The sequence below is a fragment of the Leopardus geoffroyi genome, chromosome E2 (genome assembly GCF_018350155.1).
Source record: "Leopardus geoffroyi isolate Oge1 chromosome E2, O.geoffroyi_Oge1_pat1.0, whole genome shotgun sequence".
Classification (NCBI taxonomy): Eukaryota; Metazoa; Chordata; class Mammalia; order Carnivora; family Felidae; genus Leopardus; species Leopardus geoffroyi.
In genome coordinates this window covers 17,602,850-17,629,730 of record NC_059335.1, presented here as the reverse complement: position 1 = coordinate 17,629,730, position 26,881 = coordinate 17,602,850, and the positions used below count along the sequence as shown (strand labels likewise).

Genomic DNA, 26,881 nt, shown 5'->3' with positions numbered 1-26,881 from the left:
GAAAAGCGAGAAGGACGGCACAAAGCCAGTTCTTAGCCACTCTGACCTTATCTTGTGCTGGGAGACAGGTGATGTCACGGCTTTTCTGAGCCTGCGCCAAGTGGTCGGTCTCTTTCGGCCCCACCCTACGCTTATATCCGGGTGACTATCCACTGCGTGGGCGGGGAAAGTGCTGCAAAAAGCGAACTGGGGGCTTTGGAGGCTTTGGCCTTAGCTACGTAAAAGTTAAAACCTAAACGTTTGTTAATGATGAAAACACAGGCCGCAATAAAAATGCCATTTTGTTTAATCAGGCAGCAAGTAAACTAGCTATGGATCCTCCCTGCCAGACACTTCGCTCCGCCTCTCAGCCCTCATTGGTCAAAACCTCCGCTCGGTAGCCCTGACATTGGCCAGGCCCGGGGCCTACCGCGTCCAATGAGCGGCGGCGCCGGCTTTCCCGCGGGCCGTTTGCTCTTTGAGCGGGTCGTGGAGGCGTCGGCGGCAGTTGGGGAGTGCAACGGTTGTCCTGCTCCGGCGCGACGATGGCGGCCTTGGGGCCCGGAGGCTACGCGCGGAACGATGCAGTCGAGAAGCTGCCATCCGTCACGGTGGGAGTTCCGGCGCGGAGGAACCAGTGCTCTCCGCCTCCCGCTCCCCAACTGTGTCTCCGGCGGCGGACACGACTCTCGGCGGCACCGGAGGACACGGTGCACAACCGGGTGAGGAGCTGTTTGCCTTGCCCACTCCAGTTCCAGGTTCCCTCCCAAGCTCCCCTGGACCCGCCCTTAGATCGTTGGCCCCGCCTATCAGCCCTCGGCTAGTCTTCTCTAGCCCGTTTCGTCTCCTACGTCCCGCCCCGTCAGCCAAGGCTCCTCCCACTCTCCCTTCTCCTCTCTCAGGTACCCATCATTTCTAGACCACCTGTCAACCCCGGCTCCCTTAGCCCTTGGACCATTTTCGGGGTTCTCTCTGGACCCTTACCTCAGTGTATTTTAGTTCTGCTGATCACCTCCTAGTCCCGCCTTCCTACGTATCCCTTCAGTCACCTTTGGATGTCTCTCTGGGCCCTTCCATTTTTGTGACCTAGCCCCACGCTGGATCTTTAGGGTCCCTACCAGTGTTCAGTATCGAACCCTACCTATCTAAACTGTCCCTCAGTGCGACTCCGCCTTCCCTCCTCACCTGCCTTCTCTTTACTTCTCCCTTACCAACGTGGGATTCTTATTCCATATTGCCACTCTAAATTATGGAGAACATGTGAATAATTGTAAAATCTCAGCAACGCTCCCTGCGGGAGGGAGTACAGAACAGTTCCCTAAGTCTTTAGACACAGGAACAAAGATTTTGGAGTAGATAGAAGGAATTCCATTAGCACAGCAGCAATTTAAAAAAAAAAAATTGTTCTCCAACTCTCTGAGCTACGAAGTCTGTTTTTATAAAACAGAAGTATTAATAACCATACCATGGGGTTGCAGGGAGCAGAAATGAAATGGTGACTATGACCTGCTTGGCAGAGTCCAGTTAGAGAGTGGAAACATGGTAGCTGCTGGTGGATCTTCTTCCTGCCACATGGCTTCCTGCTGCGCTCTGATTATATCACCCCTTCCTGGCTGCAGTTCCTGGTGGCCCCTGCCCACCTCTCTGGCTATACCTCCATAGTCCTCTCTCTCAAATGTTCAGTCACACAAGCCTGCTTTCTGTTTTCCTGAGGCTCCAAGCTCTTTACCACCTCCTAAGTGTTTGCTGAGTCCTCTTGGGTTTTTGCTGCAGTCCATCCGACTGGCTCCTCATCCCTCAAGTCTCAGCCTGCATATCCCTACCCTGAGAGGCCTTCCCCCAGCCTAAAACAGACACTTACTTTAATCTCTCACCTAGCACCCTGTACCTCACAGCCCTTACCTTGTAGGTTCCTGAAAGTACCTTGTGAGCACTAAACTATGTATAAAATAGAGGAATGACAATAGCAATTTCAGAGAGGCAGTAAGTAATGTGCACTCTTAATGAGTGCAACCTCTGGACCCAGAATGCCTGGGCTTAAACCTTAATTCTGTTGTTGTTGTTCTTTGTCTCCCCCTCCTCTTCCTCTTCCTTCTCCTCCCTCCCTTCCCCCCCACCCCTTGTCTCTCCATGCCCAGCATGGAGCCCAATGCGGGGCCTGAACTCATGACCCTGAGATCAAGACCTGAGCTGAGATCAAGAGTTGGACTCTTAACTGACTGAGCCACTTAGGCACCCCAGTTCTGTTCTTCTTCTTATGAACTTTTCTGTGCCTCAGTGTCCTTATCTGTAAGATGAAGATAATAATATAAATATTCCCTTGTAAGGTGTTTGTGAGGATTAAGTGAGCTCACATATGTTAAGCATTAGAACGATACCTGGCACATTGTAAATTCTCTATTAGTGGTAGCTACTACTGTTTTGATTGTGTATTTTTGGGTAATTGATGTCATTTATTTTTCTTGTTTGGTGGCACAGAGTCCATCTGGCTTACAAAAGATGTACTCTAAAAATGACCATTATATTAATGCCCAGTAATGCTGATTGACAGATATAAAAACGATGTGAGTGCCATTGCCTGATTGCTTGGGTTAGAGTCCTGGTATGGCTCCTTCCTGGATGGGTTACCTCTCTGAGCCTCTTTATATCCTCGTCTGTAATATGGAGAAGATGACAATAATGAGCATATCACAGGGTTATTGTATTAGATGAGTCGGTACAGTTACAGGTATTTAAACAGTGCCTACCTCCTGGTAAATGCTCAGTAAGTGTTAGCTATCATTATGCTATGTTTGCCTCTCATTTCTGATACCAAGGACTTGCTTGAGAATGTTTTACTTTTTTTTTTTTTTTTTTTATAAATTTTTTTTTTTAACGTTTATTTTTTATTTTTATTTTTGGGACAGAGAGAGACAGAGCATGAACGGGGGAGGGGCAGAGAGAGAGGGAGACACAGAATCGGAAACAGGCTCCAGGCTCTGAGCCATCAGCCCAGAGCCCGACGCGGGGCTCGAACTCACGGACCGCGAGATCGTGACCTGGCTGAAGTCGGACGCTTAACCGACTGCGCCACCCAGGCGCCCCGAGAATGTTTTACTTTAATAATAATTAGAAACTAGTCTATTCCAGGGGTGCCTGGGTGGCTCAGTTGATTGAGCATCTGACTTCAGCTTGGGTCATGATCTCACGGTTCATGGGTTCAAGCCCCACATTGGGTTCTGTGTTGACAGCTCAGAGCCTGGAGCCTGCTTCAGATTCTGTGTCTCCCTCTCTCTCTGCCCTTTGCCCACTCATGCCCTGTCTCTCTGTCTCTCAAAAATGAATAAACATTAAGAAAAAAAAGAAACTAGTCTTTCATTTTGAAAGAAAGTATGAAAGTATCACAATTCTATTAGTTTATACTCTAAATTGTTTTAATCAACCACAATAGAGATTTGCTCATTTAAATTACTTTGCTTAGAGAATTTTCAAATTTTCAATGTGATTGTTCACTTGTTTCTTTACTTGTTGAACCTCTAGACTGTAAATTTGTTGAGGGAATAGATGGTGTCCACTCTTGCTCATGCCTGTGTCTCCCCTGCAGGGCCCAACATATGGACTGGCTTTGGAGCCAGAGACTAGCTGGGTTTATATTCCAACTTTGTCACTCCACAGGCATGGGATCTTGGGCCTCAATGTCCCCATCTGTAAAATGGGGTGATAATAGTGCCTTCTTTCCTTGGGTTGTGAGGCTTCGAATTTTTCATCCTTGTAAAATATTTAGAAACTTATTCAGAGGTCACCTTCTCAATGAGGCCTTCTCTCTTCCCTATACTCCCAATCTCCTTCCCTGCTTTATTTTTCTCTTCTGCTCCTATCAGCACCTGGCATCTGTTTTACATGTTTGTTCTGTTTATTTTTTATGTCCTCCATCCCATCATGATTAGGATGTGAGCTCCAGGAGGGTAGGGGTTTTTGTCTGTCTTCCTCATCGTTCTGTGTCCTTCAAAGGAATGTTGAGAAGAACAAATGTTAGCTGTTGGTCACATGACTGTAGAAGTTCAGTTAGTATTAGATGTAACAGGGACTGAATGGGTGGCTGAGGCAGTGGTGCCACGGAGGGCCTACTGGGACATGTCCTTCTGACTTGGACATTTCCCCCACAGGTGTCGCTCGAGAAGGTGCTTGGCATCACAGCCCAGAACAGCAGTGGCCTGACCTGTGACCCCAGCACAGGCCATGTGGCCTACCTGGCAGGGTGAGTGAGTGGGCGGGCCTTGGCTTTTCTGCCTGTAGGATGCAGGTAAGCTGCCTACCCCTGAGGACTGTGGAGAGGCCCATCTAGGTCTAGAACAGCACCCGGCATGTGGTGAGCACCATGAAAGCCTTATTGTGACTGCAGATAGGAGGTGGTGGCGATTCTGGGAAATACCCAAGCCATGGTGTCAGACAGCCTGGATTTGTGTCCCAGCTCCACCGTGTGCCCTTCTGTGAACCCCTGCTGCTTCGTCCATAAAACACAACTAGGAATATCCTCCTTTTGGGTTGTTGAGAGGACTGAAAGATCTCCTCCTGTTTATTCCATAAATACTGATCTAGCCTGGCACTGTTCTAGGCGCCAAAGACCCCTCCACTCCTGGCGGGCAGGGGCAGATCTGTAGTCCTTCCTAATGAATAATATCTGTCTGTCATTGAGTCTTTACAATGCAGTCCAGGATAGAGGACAAGGGTGGGCTCTTGAATCTGTTATGGATTCATATCCCCACTCTGTTCCTGACCTGCTGGGTGGTCCTGGGCAAAGGATTTTCCCTCTCTGGGCTTCAAGTTTCCTCATCTACAAGAGGGGGCTAAGATTTCCGACTTTACCTGTCATTTGTGAGGATTTAAAGAGATTGTGCACATAAGGTCTTTATTAGCCCAGTGCCTGACAGAAGAAGTGTTGGTTTCTATTTAAGAATATATTATCTAATAACTTGAAGTGTCCTAAGATTCTCAGCGTTAGACACCTGGAGAAGGAGGAGAGAATCTTCTGTTCAGAGCCTTATTTATGTGTGGGCTCTTCTGTTGGGAATAGAATCATCCCTGGACCCCAATACTCCCCTCAGTTCGGGCACATTTCCCTCTTTCTCCCCAGCTGTGTGGTGGTGATTTTGAACCCCAAGGAGAACAAGCAGCAGCACATTTTTAACACTGCCAGGTAGGCTGGGGCCTGGACATTGGGTAGGGGTGGGGTGAGGGTCCCGGCGCACACCCCCTTCCCCGCATGGCTTGGGAGTTCGTAGGTGGGTAACTAAGTCATTCACTCACCCGTCGGTTCAGCGACGTTGTTGCTTTGTGCTAGGTAGTACAAAGTAGCTTTGTGCTTGGGGACAGTGAACAAAAGACATGAGAATCTCTGCTCTTGTAGAGCTGACAGTCCAGCAGGGAAGACAGACTAAACCAGTTGGCAAATTACTAACCAACTCTGACCATCGCTATGGGGGAAATAACGAGGATGTGTTAGGGCAGGTTTGCAGGCAGAAAATGGAGGAAAACCATATCAGAGGTCTCGGGGAGGGCCTCTTGGAGGCTGAGACCTGAAAGAAGTAAGGGAGTGACCCCCGCAAAAGTGTAGGGGGCGACTTCCAGATAGAAGGAACAGCAAGGGCAAAAGGCCCTGCAGTGAATAAGAATCTTGGAGCAGCCGGAGATTCTTTTGCCTGGAGTTGGAAGAGGGGGCAAAGGGGAGAGGAGGCTGAAACAGAAGCCGCTTCTGAGTCTTAACAATTGTTTAACTTTTCACATTGAAATCATTTTAGATTTTAAAGAACAATACAAAGAATGCCTGTCTACCTTTCACTCATTTTCCCCAGATGTTGACCTTTTACCATATTTGCTTTATCATTCTCAGTCTATATACATAGTAATTTTTTTTTTGAACCATTTGAGAGTAAATTGGGGACATGATACCCCTGTGCCTCTAAATATTTCAGTGTGGATTTCCTGGGCATGGGGTGGGCATTATCCTTCAAAACCACAGTACATTCAACAAAGTCAGGAAATTAAAACCGGTACACCACTATCAACTAAGCCTCTTTCAAGTTTTACCATTTACCCCAAGAATGTTCTTTTTTTTTTTTTTTTTTAAATTTTTTTTTTCAACGTTTATTTATTTTTGGGACAGAGAGAGACAGAGCATGAACGGGGGAGGGGCAGAGAGAGAGGGAGACACAGAATCGGAAACAGGCTCTAGGCTCTGAGCCATCAGCCCAGAGCCTGACGCGGGGCTCGAACTCACGGACCGCGAGATCGTGACCTGGCTGAAGTCGGACGCTTAACCGACTGCGCCACCCAGGCGCCCCCCAAGAATGTTCTTTACAGCAAAAGAATTCTGTCCAGAATCACACATTGCTCAGTTGTCTCTTTGGTCTTCTTCAGTCTGAAGCAGTTCCTTTGTCTTTTCTTGACTTTTATGACCTTGACACTCGAGGATGACAGGCCAGGTATTTTGTAGAAGGCTCCACCCTTTGGGTTTGTCTGATGTTTCCTCATAGATAGACTGAGGTTCTGCATCTTTGGCAGGAACACCTCAGAAGGAATGCTGCATCCTCCTCAGTGCGTTCTGTCAGGCGGTGCATGATATTGACCTCTCTTACTACCAGTGGTGTTCCCTTGGCCCTTGGTTAAGGTGGTGTCTGCCAGGGTTTTCCACTGTGAAGCTTCTCTTTTCCCCCGGTGACTAGTGAGTATGTTGTGGGGAGTGTCTCTGAAACTGCATGTATCACCCTGTTCCTCACCACACTTTCGTTCATGCTTCTTAGCATGGCTTTGACATTTTTCAAAGCCTCGGCAGGGAATGCTGATGGCCAGGGCTTTGCCCTGTCAGGTAACTTGGGCAGGACTTCCCTGTGTTGAGGTCTCCTCGTCTCAAAACTGGCTGAGAGACCTGAGTTCATGGAGCATGCCTGAGGAATTAGTGCAGCGATGCCCATAGAGCATTTTGTGGAGGGCCGGGCGCAGGGTCAGGGCACATGACGGGCTAGGAGTGGCTGCAGTCAACGGAAACCCACGAGCCTGGCTTTAAACACAAGGGCATGCTCTTTGTGCTCGAAAGAAGTCTGGAGGTGAGGACCCAGGGGCTGGTGTCTCTGCAAGCCTCAGGAACCTCAGTCTGCCTGTCTTCTTGTTCCACTGTGCCTGTTGTGAGGCCACTGTACTTGAGGTTGTCTCCTGGTCCAAGATGGAGTTCTGGCTGTCATGTCCGTTATTCAGAAGGGGAACGATTGGGAATCAGGACAAAGAGTTGCCTTTGAGAAGCTTTTCTGGAAATCCCACATGCGTTTCAGTTTACTTCTCACCGGCCAAACTAAATCACGTAGCTGTACCTGTGTAGAGAGGCGAGGAAATGTACTCCAGCTGGAGACACTGCCATTCTAATTAAAATTTGGCTTCTGTCGGCGAGGAAGGACGGGCAGGTGGCGATCGGGTAGGCAGCTTGCCTTGTCTGCTGCCCTAGGAGTGGTGGGAAGCCACCAGAGAGTTAGGTGATGATGATAAGTGTTCTATAAGATTGTCAGAGACTCAGAGGCATTCGCTTAGTTACCTACACACCAACTAACTCACGTGAGGGAGACCATTACTAGACCATTAAGGAACACAGGTAAAATAGGATTAAAAGAGAGTGGAGGGGCACCTGATGGGCTCAGTTGGTTGGGCGACTGATTTCTGCTCAGGTCATGATCCTAGAGTTGTGGAGCCCAGTCCCACGTTGGACTCCGAGCTGAGCGTGGAGCCTGCTTCAGATTCTTTCTCTCCCCTCCTCTCCCCAGCTTGTGTGTGCATGCTCTCTGTCTCTCTCAAATAAAAAAGAGAGAGAGGGGAGAGGAAAAAAAACAACGTAGTCTGGGAACCATGAAACTTGCTGCCAGAAAAAACATGCAAACTACTCTGGTCATTCAGTCCTTGTGCAGGCTAGAGAGAAACATGTTGGTTGTTCATGGGTTTTCCAGAACACTTTGAGTGTTTAGCAGTGGAGCACATGCTGTCTCAGTGTGATGTCTGCCAGCACCTCCCCCCCCCCCCCCCCCCCCCCCCCCGCTTCAGTTAGGACAGATCGGTACCATTTCCTGCACCTGAATTCTCAGGGTTACAGGGTGGGTGGGGCCTTAGGGAGCCCACCCCTGCTGAGCAAGAGGAAAGGAAGGTCCTTGTACAGTGACCACCCTATCTATGTTTGGGGACTTTGCTTTTACGCCTGGTTTCCTGTGCCACTGACCCTCTTCTGTCAGTGGGGAATGCAGGGAACGCGCTGTATGCTGTGCTGGGCACACAGGCAACATTGGCTCTGTGGAAGCTGCTGGCACTCACCTCTCCTGGCCTCTTTCAAGGCTTGGGAGCAGGAGTGGGCAGAGTTCTGTGAGCACAGCCAGGCTGGGGTCTGGCTGCCTACCCTCCTTGGAACCAATGACTGGCACCTTTCCCTTCCCTCAGGAAGTCGCTGAGTGCTCTGGCCTTCTCCCCTGATGGGAAGTACATAGTGACAGGGGAGGTGAGTTGTGTTTGTGAGTGGGTGAGGAGGGATCTTGGGGCCATTCCTTCTACCCCACAGTAGGTGTGGGAAGCCCCTAGAATAGCTTCTTCCTGGGCCAGAAAGCCCCATGGCAGATGGGGGAGGTGGCTTTGGGGCATACTGGGGCAATGCCAATTTTAGCCCCAATAGCCCTTCCAGCCCCTCCTGGTGCAGATCCCAGCAGCAGTAATGGCCCAACCTTCCCCAGAACGGGCACAGGCCTGCTGTGCGCATCTGGGATGTGGATGAGAAGAATCAGGTGGCAGAGATGCTGGGCCACAAGTACGGCGTGGCCTGTGTGGCCTTCTCCCCCAATATGAAGCACATCGTGTCTATGGGCTACCAGCACGACATGGTACTCAACGTCTGGGACTGGAAGGTGAGAAGACTGGTGGGGGTACCCTGCAGCTCAGGCATTGAGCGAACTTAAATGAGATAATTTGGTAAAGTGTTCATTTATCCGGAAAATATTTATTGAACACCTAGTGCATGCTGATCCCAGTTTTAGACACTTACTGTGAGGCATACGACAGGCTCTAACTAGTAGAATTATGTAATTATTCTCATACTGACCAGCTGTGACCTTGAGCAAGTGACTTTACTTATCTGTGGGTCCATTTCCTCATCTGTAAAAGGGATACGTTAGCATCTCCCTTGTTGAGTTGTGAGAATTCAGTGAGTTAATATGCACTGAAGGCTGGATTTGGGAACAGCTAGGGGAGGACTTGGAGGTGGCAGAAGTGGGTGGCAAATCCTGGCTGTGTTCACAACGTGCTGTGTGATCTTGAGCACATGACACCACCTGTCTGAGCCTGGCAGAGGTGGGGAGAAGCACCTACCATATAGGACAATGGAGAGGATTTCATCCTGCAAAGGCTCTGCCACGTGTGAGCTGTAGAGCTGGGACTCTTGGGGAGAGCTCTGGAACTTACGCATGGAAACCTTTCCAAACCTCAGTCTCCTCTGATTAGTAAAGATAAGAGTGCCACACGTAGGTTTCCCCAAGGGCCCAGAGGACCCCAGGAAAACTGACCTGGAGCAGGGGATGGCTGAGTGATACAGGGCTCAGGCACAGGCACAAATGATCCAATGGCTGGGTGCTAGCATGAACTTCTGTGCATTGATTCTTCCAGAAAGACATTGTGGTGGCTTCCAACAAGGTATCATGCAGGGTCATCGCCCTGTCTTTCTCAGAGGACAGCAGCTATTTTGTCACCGTAGGGAATCGGCATGTGAGGTTCTGGTTCTTGGAAGTCTCCACTGAAGCAAAGGTAGGTTTCTGCCCCTGTCCCCTTAGCCAGGCCTGGCGGTTAACCATTAGGGGCAGTGTGGACTCCTGTTTCTACCTGAGATTTGGAGCCAGTGATCTCAGAGGTTGTCTGGCCTCTGGTTCAGCTTCTGCTTCTGGGCCTGCTCAGACAGCTCAGGTGCTGTCAGGCCCTGCTGGGAAATCTCCTCCTGACACACGGACCCTGGGGCCAGACCTCTTTTCTGGACTGCCACCTTCCAGCCACTCTGCCTAGAAGTGTCTGTTCTGCTTGTCATATCGTCTGGTCATATCGTCTGGTCATGAGAGTCCCATTGTGACCTTGCTGGGGTCGAGGCCATGCGGACAGTGTCTTACTATGCCCTGCTGTGCCTCCAGGTGACGGGCACGGTGCCCCTCGTAGGGCGTTCAGGCATCCTGGGAGAGCTGCACAACAACATCTTCTGTGGCGTGGCTTGTGGCCGGGGCCAGATGGCAGGCAATACCTTCTGTGTGTCCTACTCGGGCCTCCTCTGCCAGTTCAATGAGAAGAGGGTGCTGGAGAAGTGGATCAACCTGAAGGTACCCCACCCTCCCTGTCTGCCATCAGTGGGGAGAACACTCTTCCCAGGACATGTGTCTCTAGGGACATTCAGTAATGTCCCTGCCGGGTAGTTGATTCCACTAACTCTGGGTTTAACCTCTCAAAAGTTCTGCTTGTGAGACTTTTGGTGAGTAACTTTCCCTCAATGAGCCTCAGTTTCCTCATCTGTAAAATGGAAATCCTGCTGCCTACCTCACAGAGTTAATAAGGGAGTCCCGTGAGATAATATATAGAAGGTGCTCAGCACAGTGCCTGGTACCCTGTAATGGGGTCAAGGTTACAATCGCTCTCCTGTCACTGTTTGATCCAGTTCCCAGTTTTCTTCTTCACTGAGCACTCTTAACGGGTGGGAGGACTGCATTTTTTTTTTTTTTTAATCTAAGGTATGATTGACTTCATTTTTCAGTCAAAAAAGACTATGTTAAAAATACATAACTTTTTTTTAAGTTTATTTATTTTGAGAGAGAGAGTGAGAGTGTGAGCAGGGGAGGGGCATAGAGAGAGAGGGAGAGAGAGAACCCAATCAGGCTCCACACTATCAGCACAGAGCCCATTGCAGGGCTCAGTCTTGTGAACCATGAGATCACGACCTGAGCCGAAACTAAGAGTGGGGTGCTTACCTGACTGGGCCACTGAGGTGCTCTTAAAACATTTTATTTATTTTTTTAAAAAATTTTTTGAATGTTTATTTTTGAAGGAGAGAGAGAGAGAGCATGAGCAGTGGAGGAGCAGAGAGAAAGGGAGACACAGAATCCAAAGTGGGCTCCAGGCTCTGAGCTGTCAGCACAGAACCTGACATGGGGATGGAACTCACAAACCATGAGATCATGACCTGAGCCGAAGTCAGACGCTTAACCGACTGAGCCACCCAGGCGCCCCCTCTTATAACATTTTAAACCAAAGGATGGGGGCTTCTGGGTCGCTCAGTTGGTTAAGCATCCAACTCCTGATCTCAGCTCAGGTCATGATCTCACAGTTCGTGGGATTGAGCCCCGAGTTGGGCTCTAGGCTGATGGTGTGAGTCTGGCTTAGGATTCTTCTCTGCCCCTTCCCACTCTCATTCTCTCTCTCTCAAAATAAATAAATAAAAACTTATAAATAAATAAATAAACAAACAAATAAAATAAAGGATGTTACATCTATAAATTGCAGAACTACTTTTCTTCAGGATCTGAGGGTTTGAATCCAAACTGTCTTCCTGTTCTGAGACTGGATAACCATTGGCTATCAGCAGGAGCATAATGGTTTTCCCTCCTTTTCCTACTCCTGATTTTTTTTTTTTGTTTGTTTGTTTGTTTTTGAGAGGAAAGAGCATGCGAGTCGGGAAGGGGCAGAGAGAGAATCCCAAGCAGTGCAGAGCCTGATGTGGGGCTCCATCTCCCCTGTGAGATTGACCTGAGCTGAGATCAGGAGTTGGACACTTAACCGACTGAGCCACCCAGGCACCCCATCCCACTTCTGCTCTTGTGGCTCCCCTCCAGAACTCACCTTTAGGGTTAAAGGAATGGTGTCAGGCCTGTGGAAGAATTCAGAGTTTCATCTGTTTTTCCTAGTTGGTTAAACATCATTTGTTTTTTTCTCGTTTGAATCCTCTTTCTAGAACTTTGGCAGCTTAAGCAAGTCCAAAGCTTTTGACAGATGGATGGTTAGCCCCTGAGCAGTTGTCATAAATGACAACTTAGAAATTAAGTTCCTCTAGACTTGGACAAACTCCTGTAATGTGTATCCAGAGGTCTGGCACTTCCTGCCCTGTCCATCTGTGTGTTCTGGCAGGATAGATGGCCCAATTGTCTTTCCTGTATACGGTAACATTTTTCTGTGTTGCTCTGAAGTATAATCTCTATGAAGTTGTTTTCAAACAATAAGGAGTAAAATGTAAGCCTCAAATTCAACCCTGTTACTGCAAATTACCTCTCTGAAGTCACTATCTGCTGAACAGATTATTTTCCACACACAGCTGAGTTCCTCTGTAAACAATAACAATTCTGTCATAATTTGTGCCTCTGTCTGCCTGCTGGCATGTTTCTTTCAATGGTGACTGCTACATCCTGATTTCAAAAGTCTTAAAATTTGCTAAAATAGACTTCTTAGACCCAAAGAACTAAAAGGCTTCTTTGGAGGCTGTTCTGTTAGTCCCTGTGTCCCTGAACTGGGCCACATGGAACACCAAGTACACTTGTGTTCCCTTTGCCCCCACAGGTCTCTCTGTCTTCCTGCCTGTGTGTCAGCCAGGAGCTCATCTTTTGCGGCTGCACAGATGGGATAGTCCGCATCTTCCAGGCCCACAGCCTGCAGTACCTCGCGAACCTGCCCAAACCGCACTACCTTGGGGTGGACGTGGCCCAGGGCTTGGAGCCCAGGTACTGCCCAGCAGGGGGAATGAGAGGAGCCCACTCAGTCTGTCCACTGACATTCACTCATGCTTCCGGCCCCATCTACCTATCTGGCCAGCCCTGGGCTGGAAGGAGACAGCTATAACGAGGCAGCAAAATCTCTGCCACCATGAAGTCTGCAGTCTAGTGAGGGAGCTTGATGATAAGCAAGTACACAAACGAGACCATTTCAGATAGTCATAAATGCTGTGGTGAAATAAAGCAGGGACTCAGAAAGGAAAGTGCCCGGGGATGGGGCTGTGTTGATTGGCAGCCAGGGGAAGCGTCTTTGGTGAGAGGGAGCCAGCTGTGTGGAGAGCTGGGTCCCAAGAGCAAGCGTAAAGACCTGAAGGGAAAAACACCCTGGGCTTGGTGTGTTGCAGGAACAGCTAGGGACTGTGTGATCAGAGCCTAGTGTACCAGGGGAAGATGTTGGGAGACAGTCTGAACATTTATGGAGACTGGCAGGGGAAGCTTCCTTCCAATAAAGGAAGTCTTTTCTGATGTCAGTGGGCAGCCTGATTTCAGGCATTGGCATTGGTTATATGGTCAGGCCTTGAGCATTAGATCCCTCTGGCTGCCATGTTGAGAGGGGGTGGAAGGGCTGAGCTGTGCTGTATCTTCCCCTTTGTTGTAAGGCTGTTTGGTGTCTGTAAAACGTAGGACCTACCTCTCATGGAGACTGGGAATTCAGTGTCGCTAAAGCTCTCAGATCGGCGTGTCATAGATGCTCAGTAAACTGTAGCCTTTGTAGGGAGGCCCCAGGTCAGGGGACAGCTCCCCAGCCCCTTGCATAGGGATTTTTGATCACATGTTGGTGGGGCCAATGAGAGAGAACTGAGAACTGATGGTATGTGCCCATCATCCTTCCATGCTCAGAGAGAGGATGGAGCTTGGGTTGGATTAGATGAAGGGAGAGAGATGTCAACAGGAGTCAAAAATTCAAATGTTCTCAGGGGCCAGCCAGAAGCTTCCAGTTTACAACCTTTGGACTAGAAGCAAAAGCAAAGGAACTGGGAGGGAGGAAGGAGAAGTGGAGTTGGAGTGGGAGATGGACCACCCCAAATATAAGGAATGGCATTGCCAAGCAAGAGGCAGCTAGCTCAGGTGTCACCAGGAGCAGCTGTCACTACTCAGTGACATTGATGGTGACTGATGGCACATGTGGCCTTGTTAGCTTCCTCTTCCACAGAAAGGCAGAAGCAGTCTACCCGGATACGGTGGCACTGACCTTCGACCCCATCCATCAGTGGCTGTCCTGCGTGTATAAGGACCACAGCATCTACATCTGGGATGTCAAAGACATCAACAAAGTAGGCAAGATGTGGTCGGAGCTCTTCCACAGCTCCTACGTCTGGAACGTGGAGGTGAGTCCCTGTTTTCTTCCCTCTGCCCCTGCTCGGCTCCCATCTGGGGCTCATCTGGGGAAAGCTTCCGCAGTTTAGGGAACCCATTCAGCTCTTCCTTCACAAGATCCCAACTTTGTGCCAGATGCTGTTCCATCTAGGTGCTGGAGACATAGCTGGGAAGGAAACTGATGAAAGTCCTGCATTCGGCGGGGGGAGGGGGGGGGAAGAGTAAACCCACAAGTCATCAACACCAACCAAGCAGCACTACCTCTCCAAAGAAAAATAAAACAGCGTAGGGCAAAAGGGATCAAGGGTGCTATTCTAGAGAGGGGAATGATCAGGGAAGTCCTCTCTGAGGACATGACATTCAAGCAGAGACCTGCAGGAAGCGAGGCATGTGGCCACTGGGGAGAACAGTGTCAAGAGCATGTGTACCTTGGAGAGCTTGCTGTGGAGGCCATTTGTGTAGTTTAGTGCTTTTCTAAGTGTTGAAGTTTTCTGAGAATGAATCTTTGGGATGTTTTCATTCTCTAAAGCTGTTCTAAGTCCTTGCACCTAAGACAACCAGTGGGGAAATAGTTGTATTCTACCTTTTTTTTCTTTTTTTTGTCCCTCAAATTTCTTACTGATAGAGCACTTGTCCTAGAGAAATTATGTTTTTGGTGGCCCAGTTCACAACTGGGAGAAATAACTTGATCCGTTTGAATAAGCATTATTTAGCCCTTTGACTGCTTGAATCCATCTGCCTTCGTAGATCTGAGTTTTCTGCTGATAGCACTTTTCTCTTAACAAGCATGTTGTTTAAATAACTTAAAATTTTTGTATATAAATATATTCTCCTTGAGAAACAGGTGAAATATTTCAAAGCTAAAGACTGTTTTGATCACTTCCCTATCCCCCAATCCTCTCTCTCACCCTCACCTTTGTTGTTGGTTTAGTATATGCTCTTTCAGTTCATTTTCTTTGCATCCACCTGTTATTTATATATCTGTCTCTTCAACAAAAGTATCTGTGGGTGCATCTTTTTATCAGTTCTGGAAAGAACAGCCAGTACAGACTTAATAATTGCCTCTACCCTGTTCTTTCTCTTCATCTGTAACTCCATTGTCCTGTCTCTATCCCTCATACTTTTTATAAATAGAACAGATCTAGAAAACCACACAAAAGAAATGTACAGTTAATTAATTGTTAGCAGCTATTGGTGCTCAATGCATAGATCCATTTATTCCTTGGGGGTTGCAATATGGTGATATTCTAATTCTATCATTTCTTTTTATTAGTTGGACTACTTATATGAAGAAACAATTCCCCTCATCTACCATTTGGTCACCCAGTGGTACACTTCATATAGGAAAGGCAGGATAAATGCTTGATTCTTTCCCTTTATTTACCAGTTTTCAAGATAATGAATTGGTTCCCTGTCCTCTAAAGGTAACTAGTTGTTTTTATTTAATATCATTCTAAACTCATATATGTAAATATATTGGATATATTTTAATCCATTGCAATTATTAACATTATTAAAGCTCAAATTGTCCCATCTTTGACCAGTGGGAGCCTCTTTAAGTTGGCTCCTGAGTCCTTTGGACATGACCCTAGTAATCTGTCTTTGGTAGCTTCCTTGCTATTGGAGATGACGAGATGTTCCAGTTGCATCTTGTACATTTCCTGTCCCAGACCTGGAATCAACCATTTCTTGAAGAAGCCCTGAGTTTTTGTTTTGTTTTCAGTGTGAACTGGTATTTCAAATTCACTGTCTGAGTGCTGGGGATGCTCATAGGTATTGGATTGATCCTTCCAGAATCCTAAAGACATGGGGGATGATGGAATTAGGATATCTCCCCAGTTAATCATTTACTTATTCCCACATTATATGTACAACAGTCTGAGAATGACGATTACTCAATTTTGAAAAGAGTTTAAAAGAATTTTTTTGCCTATGTTCTCTCCATTCACCCCCATTTTTAAAAATAGTTATACTATTGGGGCGCCTGGGTGGCGCAGTCGGTTAAGTGTCCGACTTCAGCCAGGTCACGATCTCGCGGTCCGTGAGTTCGAGCCCCGCGTCAGGCTCTGGGCTGAGATGGCTCAGAGCCTGGAGCCTGTTTCTGATTCTGTGTCTCCCTCTCTCTCTGCCCCTCCCCCGTTCATACTCTGTCTCTCTCTGTCCCAAAAATAAATAAACGTTGAAAAAAAAAAAATTAAAAAAAAAATAGTTATACTATTTCTGTGTGATTTGATCATTATATACCATTATATACCACATTCTCTTCCTTATGACCCCATTTATTTGGGGGAGGGTAATAAGTGTACATATATATTGTGGTAAAATACACATAGCATAAAATTCACCATTTAAATAATTTTAAAATGTACAATTCAGTGGCATTCAATACATTCACAATGTTATACAACCATCCCTACTATCCAGCACTGGAACATTTTCATCACCTCAAAAGGAAACTCTGTACCCAAGCAATCAATCCCTTTTCCCACTTCCCCAACCCTAATCTGCTTTCTGTCGCTATGACTTTGCCTGTTCTGAATATTTCATACAAATGGAAAAATAAAATATGTAGACTCTGTGTCTGGATTCTTTCACTTAATGTTTTCAAGGTTTATCCACGTGGTTACATGTTTCAGTACTTCATTCCTTTTTTAGGGTTGAATAATATTCCATTGTATGGATATGCCATGTTTTGTTTATCTGTTCATCAATTGATGGATATTTGTGTTGTTTCCATCCTCTGGCTTTATGAATAGTGCTGCTATGAACGTTCATGTACAAGCTTTGTTTGAACATCTGTTTTCAGTTCTTTTGGGTGGTATACCTTGTGGGCAGAATTGCTGGGTCATATGGTAATTCTGTGTTTAACTTTTTGAGGAACCCCCAAACTTTTCCCAACAGCTGCATCATTTTACATTCCCACTAGCCATCCTCCACATCCTTACCAACACTGTTTTTTTTTTGATTTTTGAAGTATAGCCATCTTAGTGTTTGTGAAATGCTAGTATATTGTGGTTTTGACTTGCATTTCCCTAATGGTTAATGATACTGAATTTCTTTTTATGTGCTAGTTGGTAATTTGTATATCTTTGAAGAAATATCTATTCAAATATTTTGTCCAGTTTTTACTTGGGTTGTCTTTTTGCTTTTGAATTGTAACAGTTCTTTACATATTCTGGATATCCTTATTAGATATATGATTTACAAATATTTTCTTCCATTTTTAGGTTATCCACTTTCTTGTATCCTTTGATGTACAAAGATTTTTAATTTTGATAAAGTTCAATTTATTTTTTTCTTTTATTGCTTGTATCTTTGGTGTCATAACTAAAAAACCATTGCCAAATCCACAACCATGAAGATTTACTTTTCTTCTAAGGGTTTTATTATTTTAGCTCTTCCATTTAGGTCTTTGGTCTCTTTTGAGTTAATTTTTGTTAACTTTTATACTTGAAGCAAGGGTCCAGCTTCATTATTTTGCATGTGGGTATATAATTCCAGCACTGTTTATTGAACAGACTATTCTTTCCCCTTGGATAATCTTGGCACATTTGTCGAAAATCAATTGACCATAGATGTATGGATTTAATTTTACACTCTCAGTTATATTCCGTTGATGTATGTCTATCTCTATGCCAATGGCACAGAATTTTGATTACTGTAGCTTTGTAATAAGTTTTGAAATTAGGAAGTGTGTTTCCTACAACTTTGTTCTTCTTTATCAATATTGGCACTATTTGGGATCAGCTTTTCTGTTTCTGAAAAAGAAAAAAACAACAACAACTTTATCTCCATTGTAATTTTTATCTTCTTCTTGCCAGCCCTTGGTTTAGTTTGCTCTTCTTTTCTAGTTCCTTAAGGTGAGACATTATTGATTTGAGACTTTCTTGATGGAGCATTTACAGCTATAAATTTCCCTCTGAGTATTGCTTTTGCTGCATTCCATAAGTTTTGGTATATTGTGTTTACATTTTCACTTGTGTCAAAGTGTTTTCTAATTTCCCTTTGATTTCTTCACTGATCCATTGGTTGTGTAACAGTGCGTGATTTAATATTCACATATTTGTTAATTCTCCAAATTTCCTTCTGTTATTTGTAATTTCATTCTGACTGTCGTTAGATTGTGTGATTACAGTCTTTTAAAATGTATTGACTTCTTTTGTTACCTTATAGGTGGTCTATTCTGGAGAATGCTCCATGTTTACTTGAGAAGAATGTGGGTTATGCTGTTAGTGGGTGGAGTATTCTTTACATATCTGTTAGTCTGTTTGGTTTATAGTGTTTTTCTAGTCCTCTATTTCCTTATTGATAATTTCTTATAACTATCTTTTGTTGAAAATGGAATGTTGAAGTCTTCAACTGTTATAATGCTGTTTCCAATTCTGTCAGTTTTTGCTTCGTGTATTTTGGTTCTCTGCTCTTATGTGTGTATGTTTGTGTTATATCTTCTTGATGGTTGGCCCCTTTATCAATATATAATGCCCTTCTTTGTCACTTGTAACAGTTTTTAAAAATTTTTTTAAAAATATTTATTTTTGAAAGAGAGAGAGACAGAGTGTGAGTGTGGGGATGAGGGGGCGGGGGGCAGAGAGAGAGGGAGACACAGAATCTGAAGCAGGCTTCAGGCCCTGAGTTGTCAGCACAGAGCCCAACAGGGGCTTGAACTCATGAGCAGTGAGCTCATGACCTGATCCAAAGAGGGATGCTCAACTGACTGAGCCACCCAGGCACCCCCACTTGTAACAGTTTTTGACTTAAACTCTATTTTGTCTGATACTACTATATACATGCAAATTTCTTTTCTGGTTACTATTTGTATGGAGTATCTTTTTTTTTTTTTTTTAATATATGAAGTTTATTGTCAAATTGGTTTCCATACAACACCCAGTGCTCATCCCAAAAGATGCCCTCTTCAATGCTCATCACCCACCCTTCTCTCCTTCCCAGCCCCCCATCAACCCTCAGTTTGTTCTCAGTTTTTAAGAATCTCTTATGCTTTGGCTCTCTCCCACTCTAACCTCATTTTTTTTCCCCCTTCCCCTCCCCCATGGGTTTCTGTTAAGTTTCTCAGGATCCACATAAGAGTGAAAACATGGTATCTGTCTTTCTCTGTATGGCTTGTTTCACTTAGCATAATACTCTCCAGTTCCATCCACGTTGCTACAAAGGGCCATATTCCATTCTTTCTCATTGCCACGTAGTACTCCTGTATGGAGTATCTTTTTACATACCTTTACTTTCACCCTGTATGTGTCTGGATATAAAGTAGCCTCTTATGGACAACAGAGAGTTGGATCTTTTTTTAATGAAGTCTGCCAATAATTTCCTTTTTATTAGAGAGTTTAATCCCTTTACATTTAAGGTAATTACTCCTAAGATGGATTTATTTTTATTTTCTTCTTTTCTTGCCTATCTCATAATTTTTTTTTGTTGAAACCTAGATATTTTGATTTTTATAACGTGATGACTCTGGAAATCAAATTCTTCTCCTCCACGCTGGGGTTTGTTGTGTGGGTTGTAGTTGTTTAGTGGTTTTTCTGAACTGTTTTTGTAAAGATTGTGTTCTTTTTCATGTGTAGTCACTAAAGTCTTTCCATTATCTGAGATGTCGGCTGTCGTGATTTGACAGCAGTTTCCTTAAATGTCAAAATGCAGCAGCTTCTTTCTTTTTTAAGCTCTCCCTGGTTATTGTAAGTTAGATTCCAGAGTTCTGAAAAAGTTGATTCTGACAGTTTTTTTGGAGCTTAAGTTTGCTTTGGTGGAGGGATAGCTTTTTGGAGTTCTCCCCACTGTGCCATTTTCAGTGATGTCACTTGACCCTCATTTATTCTTTGTTCTACGAGTAACTATATATTTAATCTATGTTGATGTCTCTAGTTGTTTTTGTTGTCTGGAGCTCCTTCTTTTTTTTTTTTTTTTGAGGGAGAGCACGGGGGAGGGGCAGAGAGAGGGGGACAGAGGATCTGAAACAGGTTCTGCACTGACAGCACAGAGCCCGTGGACTTCAAACTCACGAGCCATGAGATCATGATCTGAGCCAAAGTAAGAAGCTTAACCGACTGAGCCAACCAGGTGCCCCTGGAGCTCATTCTTTAGGAGATTTGTCAGGAACAGTTCATGGGGACAGTATCTCCCAATATGAGTTTTTGCATATTGGTAAGTTTATATTTGCCCTTTATACTTGAAAGTCACTCCTGCTGGATAGAAAATGTTTGGCTCATGTTTTCTTTCCTTGTCTCTCTTAAATACATTATTTCATTTTCTTATGGTTATTGAAATGTCTGATTGTTTTCCCTTTTAAGTCACTTTCTGTGCTTGCCTAGAAGCCCAAAAGATTTCTTTCTTTTACTTTTAGGCCTAGTAATGTTACTCTAGAGTATATCTTGGTATTGGTTTTTATAGGTAGACATATTCCTGCTGTATACATTTTAGTATTTCTGTTCCCTTGATTTGGTTTTCTTCAGGGATTTCTATTATCTATATGTTGGATTCTCATTGCCTAGCTCCAGTAGCATCACTTTTTCTCAAATCCTTTTAGTTCTTTCATCATTTGTTTTATTTATTTATTTGTTTGTTTTTTTTAATTTTTTTTTTTCAACGTTTATTTATTTTTGGGACAGAGAGAGACAGAGCATGAACGGGGGAGGGGCAGAGAGAGAGGGAGACACAGAATCGGAAACAGGCTCCAGGCTCTGAGCCATCAGCCCAGAGCCTGACGCGGGGCTCGAACTCACGGACCGCGAGATCGTGACCTGGCTGAAGTCGGACGCTTAACCGACTGCGCCACCCAGGCGCCCCGTCATTTGTTTTATTTTTAATAATTTCCCTCTTTTAGGGGCGCCTGGGTGGCTCAGTTGGTTAAGTGTCCGACTCTTGGTTTCAGTTACGTCATGTGATCTCATGGTTTGTGGGTTTAAGCCCCGCATTCTGCCTCATGCTGACAGTGTGGAGCCTGCCTGGGATTCTCTCTCTCTGCCCCTCCCCCTCTGGCCCCCTCTGTCTCTCTCTCAAAATAAATAAATAAACTTAAAAGATTAAAAAAAAAAAAAAGCCCCCTTTTTACCTATTTCTTCATGCCTTACCTTTTTGTGTTTATTCGCTTTTGGATTCCTTCTAATTTGGTTTTTATTCCTGAAATGATCTCTTCATTTATTTCTAACTCTGAATTCTTTCATCTTATTTCTGAATTTCCTAATTGGGAAATTGTTTTGTTTTGTGGAAATATGTTTCTGGGGTGCTTTCTTTCTTTTCCTTTTATTTTAAAGGGTAACTTTGTTTGGGACTAGAGTTTGGTCCTTTTTTGTTTTCATTTTTAGAAATGGTATAGTTCATGGGGCACCTGGCTGGCTCAGTCCGTAGAGCCATGATCTGAGGGTCATGAGTTTGAACCCCACCTTGGGTGTAGAGATTACTTAAATAAAAATAAAAACAGAAGTTGGTGTGGTTGAGGGCAGATTTTCTAGCTTCCCAAGAAAGGATTCCATCTTCTATGATTTTTATACTATTTAAAAAAATATGGCAGCTTGCTTTCTGATATTTCCTTATTATGTTCCTATTTATGTGTTGTGCCCCTACCTTTTTCTAAGCCTCCTCTTGACTCTGGCTCTCCAGTGTCTATCCTGATCAGTCTTGTTTTCCCTCTGGGTGGGCCTTTGGCCATGGGTGAGAGCCATGGCAGGTCAGTGTTAAGAGTTCACAGGATCTTCACAGCTCCAGCCCCTTCCGACCTAATTGCCAAAGCACACACTCAACCACTATTGGAGTGGATAAAACCCTCCTGGTTTGAACTGCTGTTCAATTTGAACTGTTGTACTTTCCCTGTGAATACCCGTTGGCTACTTTGGGGTTATCCTTTGTTGGGTAACCACAGAGTTACTCAAAGAACAACAAAGTTGCTTCCTTCTGTGTTCTCTCATATACATGTTGACAAACTACTGGAGGTATTTAGTCCCTACCTGCTTGTATTTTGGGAGTTATGAGAATATCATATCACCTAATTTTGCTGTAAGTGTTGTCTGTGGGGTTTTGGTTTTGATATCTGGTTGCTCATTTTGATGTGGCAATTTTAGATTAAAAAATCTGTGCTACTGCTGTTATCATTTCCTCAGAACCCGGTTTTCCAGATTTGAAATCTCTCTATATGTCATCTTTTTGACTGTCTGACCTGCATTTTGCTTCTAGAAATAGTTCTATTTTGTTGTTTTTCAGCCCTGCTTGGTTAGTCTTTATAGTTTATGGTCGGCTAGTCGTACTTTTACTCTTGTCAAAGCTCTTCTATTTCTTTAAGCATGTTAAACATAGTTATTTTATGTTCTGTGTGATAATTCCAGTATTTGAAGCTGGATGGCTATTTCTGCTGCTTCTTGCTCATGGTACCTTGTTTCCTTTTGTGCTTAGTGATTTTTGATGGAGCTGCCCATTTGCCTTGGAAATTTACGTGTGGGGATGTTTCATGGCCTGGGCTGAAGATGGGGCATGGACAATATATAGTAGCATTCAGTGTCCTTGTTTTGTTGTTCATTTTTAACATAGAAGGCATTACGCCATGCCTATTTATCTGCCACATACTTTTTGTCACCAAAATGCACTAGTATATCATAATGCTGCCACTGACATGGTTGTAATGAATCGCCCTTTGCCTTGTTCTCTGGGGACTGTAGGTGTATCCGGAGTTTGAAGATCAGAGAGCTTGTCTGCCATCAGGATCTTTTCTTACTTGCTCCTCAGACAACACCATCCGCTTTTGGAACATGGATAGCAGCCCTGACTCTCACTGGCAGAAAAATATCTTCAGTAATGTGAGTGGCTCAATTATGAACCATATTTTAGGAGGAACTGAGACATACTTTAAGTAAGATATAGGGACAAGAGGGGGTCTTATGGACCTTGGTGTTAAGTTTCACTGAGGGCAAGAAGCAGGAAGCAAGACCAGTCACACTCTGTCGCCCTCTCTCTTGTCTCTCACTCTCTCCCTCTTTTTCTTTCTGAGGTAGTGTGGTCTGTCCTCTTTGCTTCTCTCTGCCCATCAGCTCCTGCTTTCTAGGTGTGTCAACACAGCTACTCCAGGCAACCTGACATATTCAGTAGAAATGAAATTGTTCCCCAGGTCTTGAGTCAGAACTCTCTGGCAGAACACCTGACAGACCAAATCAGGGAGGGGCTTCCCCTGTCTAGCTAACTGCCACACAGTGAAGCCTTGGGTGAGGGTGCTGGCAGCATCCCAAAGAGAGCCATGATGTTGGGAGGGCTGAAGAAATGGTTGATATTGCTAGGTCAGTGAGGGAGCTTCTCTTAGGAGCTGAGATCTGATTCATGCATTCATTTATTCTGCAGATGCTTAGTAAGATCTATGCTAGGTGCTATGCTGCATGCTGGGGACACATCAGTGACTAAGACCCTCCTTCTGCCCTTGTGGCTCCCACAGTCTAGAAGGGAGAGGCACCAATAACTGCACAAATTATGGTATAATCATAAGCATGATAAGCATGGAAATAAATTGTGAAGTGTTAGTAGGATATGTAACAGTGTCATCTGATTTTATCTGTAGTGTGAGGGGCATTTTCCTGGAGGAGGAGACAACTGAGCTGAGATGTGGAGGATAGGGATGAGCAAAGAGGGGGAGGGGAGAGTGTCCTACACCAAGGGAATAGCCTGTGCAAAGGCCCTGAGGTGAGAAAGAGTTTGGGCAGTTGGAAAACCTGAGCAGTCACTGTGGCTGGAACAAAACAGGCCCTTAATGCAGGCTGTGTGTAGCAGGTGCCCTTTTACTCCCCTCACCCCCCCACCCAGTACTACCACCTTCTCTTCTGCACCTGTGTGATATACATGTTATATTTGTCTGCATACAATAGAAAAACCCAAAGCCAAGAGGAAAAGTTTGGTTTTCTGACTCATAAAAATAGTCTGGAGGTCACCAGTCCAGGCTGTTTTGGCAGCTGCAGGACGCCCTTAGAGACCCGAGAGCCTTTAGCTGTCCACACTGCCATTTTGGAGTCATCCTTGTCCTTGTCATCCAGTATGGCTACGGGAGCTCCAGGCAGCAGGACGGAGGAAAAGGAAGCAGAGTGTTCTCACTTGTTTTATATCTCATTGACCAGAATGTATCCACAGAGCCTCACCCAGCTGCCAGGGGGACTAGGAAACAGTCACTCTGAGTAGCAAAGGTCAGATTTGGAGTTCTGGAGCTAATGAAGGACGGGAGGCCGGCTGTGGGGAGACAGGACTGCAGAGGTGCTTTGGCGCTTCCAGAGCACTGACCTCAGCCCTCTCCCTCCGCAGACCCTGCTGAAGGTAGTGTACGTAGAGAATGACATCCAGCACCTGCAGGACACGTCGCACTTCCCAGACCGGGGGGGTGAGAACGGGACGCCTGTGGACGTGAAAGCTGGGGTGCGGGTCATGCAGGTCAGTCCTGATGGCCAGCACTTGGCTTCAGGCGACCGAAGTGGAAATCTGAGGCAAGTGAGCCCTGGAGGGTGATTAGCAGACACTTCCCAGCTCAGGCTTGGATACTCGGTGGTGTGAAGGAGCCCTGGCCTCGGCACCCCCGCCGGCCCACTGGGAATGAGGGACTGTGACTAGCAAGCTGGAAAGCAGCTGTCCCTGACGACTTTAAGCTAAGAAGCGTCTTCCGGAGGGCTGACATAGGGCAGCCACGGGGACCTCCACAGCTGGGGCTTGTGAACTGTGCCCGTGTTATAGACAGGCACACATGTGTGACTTTAGGGTAGGGGGACAGTTCCGGACAGAGAGGATGCCAGCTGGAGCGTGGGGGGTCCTGGTGGCATGGGGGGAGGGGGGGGCAGGAGGATGGGACATATGAGGGCTCAGGCTGTTTTCCCACACTGTAGAGGTTTTTTAAGATGTCACTGGCCCAATAGGCGCTGACAGAATATGAACCCCATCACGAGGTTTAAGTTGACAAATGACAGCTGTGACCACTTGGGTGCTGAGACTGGAGGAGTGAAAGGGATAGGGAGCCGGAGAGCAGGTGCTCCATGAAGGGGCAGCCACCATGTGGCAGCAGGAGTGCAGGCTGCATTTGTCACATGTTCCCATCGTCCAAGTAGAGCAAAGGGCTGAGTTTTCTCTGTGAAATTCTATGACTTTTAAATGCTGGCAACTGTTTGGACACCAATCACCGTGTGAGGCAAACCGAATGTGTCCGTGGGCCGTTCACACTGACTGCGCTGTGCTGTGAATGGTGAAAACAGCAGCGAGCCAATGTGGATGTAGCACTCTTCCCTGGCTGGCCATTGGCTTGACACTTACTCCTTTCACCCACCCTTTGGTGGAAATGCTGCTCTTAGCAGCTGGTTTCTAGATGGGTTAACTGAGGCAGGAGAGGCCAGTGGTTAAGCTAAGATGACAGGTAGAGTGAAGGACCTGGAGTGACTGTCTCTTATGTCATCCTAGAGGGCGTGTTGTTTGGTTTCAGTTGGAGGGAATGAGGAAAGTTTAGATTTGAGAGTCTTTAAGAATGAGAGATAGGAATCAAATGTCCCATACCTATAGGTCCTATCCTTGAGCATGACCTCTGACCCCTGGCCCCTGCCCCACCCCCAGGAATCACCTCTGATATAGCCCTGTCCTAACCCCTGTTCTCCCAGAGGACTGTCCTAGTCCTGGCCCATGGAACCATAAGGGGCTGGGTGCTGCTTAGGTGGTCCAGGCTTGGCACTGCTACCTTTAAGATAGCTGGTTTCTAGAGGAGAAGAATGATTGGGCATCTAGATTAGCTAGCCAGGGCAGGAATTTCCCACATTGCCCGGCGGGCTGCTCTGACCTTTTCTAGCAGTTGCAGAACACCTAGCGCTGAGGGGTGGGGGCTCCGGGCAGGGTACAGCGGACAGCGTATGTCTCCCAGGATCCACGAGCTACATTTCATGGACGAGCTGGTCAAGGTGGAGGCCCATGATGCTGAGGTGCTGTGCCTGGAGTACTCCAAGCCTGAGACAGGTAAACCTGTGTGGGGTGAGGGGCAGGTAGGGGGAAAGCAGGAGAGCACTACCCCCCTGGCCGAGCCACAGAAATGAGTGGTTGATGTCTCGTGGGGCTGTGAGTGACAGCTGGAAGTCCTGTGTGTAGTAAGCCCTGTCACTGGGCCCTGAGACCAGGGTAGCCAGGACTCTAGAATGCAAGACTCGGGCAGGCAAGACTGGGCTTGACTTGCTTACCCTGGTCCCCAGTGCTCTGAATAGCTTTGAGGTGAAAGAGGTGAGTGTTGAATGAGAGAAAGTATGAATGAGCTCATCCTCTGCTGGAAAAAAGAGAGCAACAGTTATATTATATATCACAGATCAACCATATTATTTTGAAAAAGTTCAATGCCTACAGAAAAATTGCAAGAGTATTAGAATGAATACCCATATTCTTTTCACCCAGATTCCTCAGGGTTTTTTCTTTTAAATTCTATCTGACCCTATGACTGTATATATGACTTTACCTGTTTCCCCATCTCCACTTCTATCTCTGTGTTTGTGCACGTGTGTGTACCTATGCACACGGACATAAAGTATTCTCACATACATTTCTTTGGCTAACCTGTTTGAGAGTAAGTTGAGGGCATGATCTTTCACTCTTCGATGTGTCTGTGAGCATTTCTTAGGAATGAGGATATCCATTTACAGGACCATGTGCACTTATCAAATATGGAGGTTTCAGGGCACCCAGGTGACTCAGTCGATTAAGCATCGGACTCTTGATTTCGACTTAGGTCACGATCTCACAGTTCATGAGTTCAAGCCCCACATCAGGCCCTATGCTGACAGCATGGAGCTTGCTTGGGATTCTCTCTC

The 26,881-nt window shown here is 45.9% G+C and overlaps 1 protein-coding gene across 3 annotated transcripts in view; it reads left to right on the top strand.

Moving 5' to 3' along the window:
- The first annotated feature begins 62 nt into the window (after nt 1-62).
- Nucleotides 63-26,881, top strand: part of WDR62 (WD repeat domain 62) — a 45,473-nt gene continuing 18,654 nt past the window's right edge. Inside the window, exons 1-12 of one of the 3 annotated variants that reach the window (XM_045440901.1) lie at nt 63-701; nt 4,125-4,216; nt 5,093-5,155; nt 8,428-8,485; nt 8,715-8,885; nt 9,640-9,777; nt 10,152-10,334; nt 12,556-12,716; nt 13,921-14,095; nt 22,745-22,882; nt 24,363-24,541; nt 25,951-26,042. In XM_045440901.1, the coding sequence (XP_045296857.1) occupies nt 525-701; nt 4,125-4,216; nt 5,093-5,155; nt 8,428-8,485; nt 8,715-8,885; nt 9,640-9,777; nt 10,152-10,334; nt 12,556-12,716; nt 13,921-14,095; nt 22,745-22,882; nt 24,363-24,541; nt 25,951-26,042 (1,627 nt within the window). In that variant the 5' untranslated portion in view covers nt 63-524. Of the gene's footprint in view, nt 702-4,124; nt 4,217-5,092; nt 5,156-8,427; nt 8,486-8,714; nt 8,886-9,639; nt 9,778-10,151; nt 10,335-12,555; nt 12,717-13,905; nt 14,096-22,744; nt 22,883-24,362; nt 24,542-25,950; nt 26,043-26,881 lie in introns of all 3 variants that reach the window. The other 2 variants (XM_045440900.1, XM_045440902.1) reach the window with 2 other exon arrangements.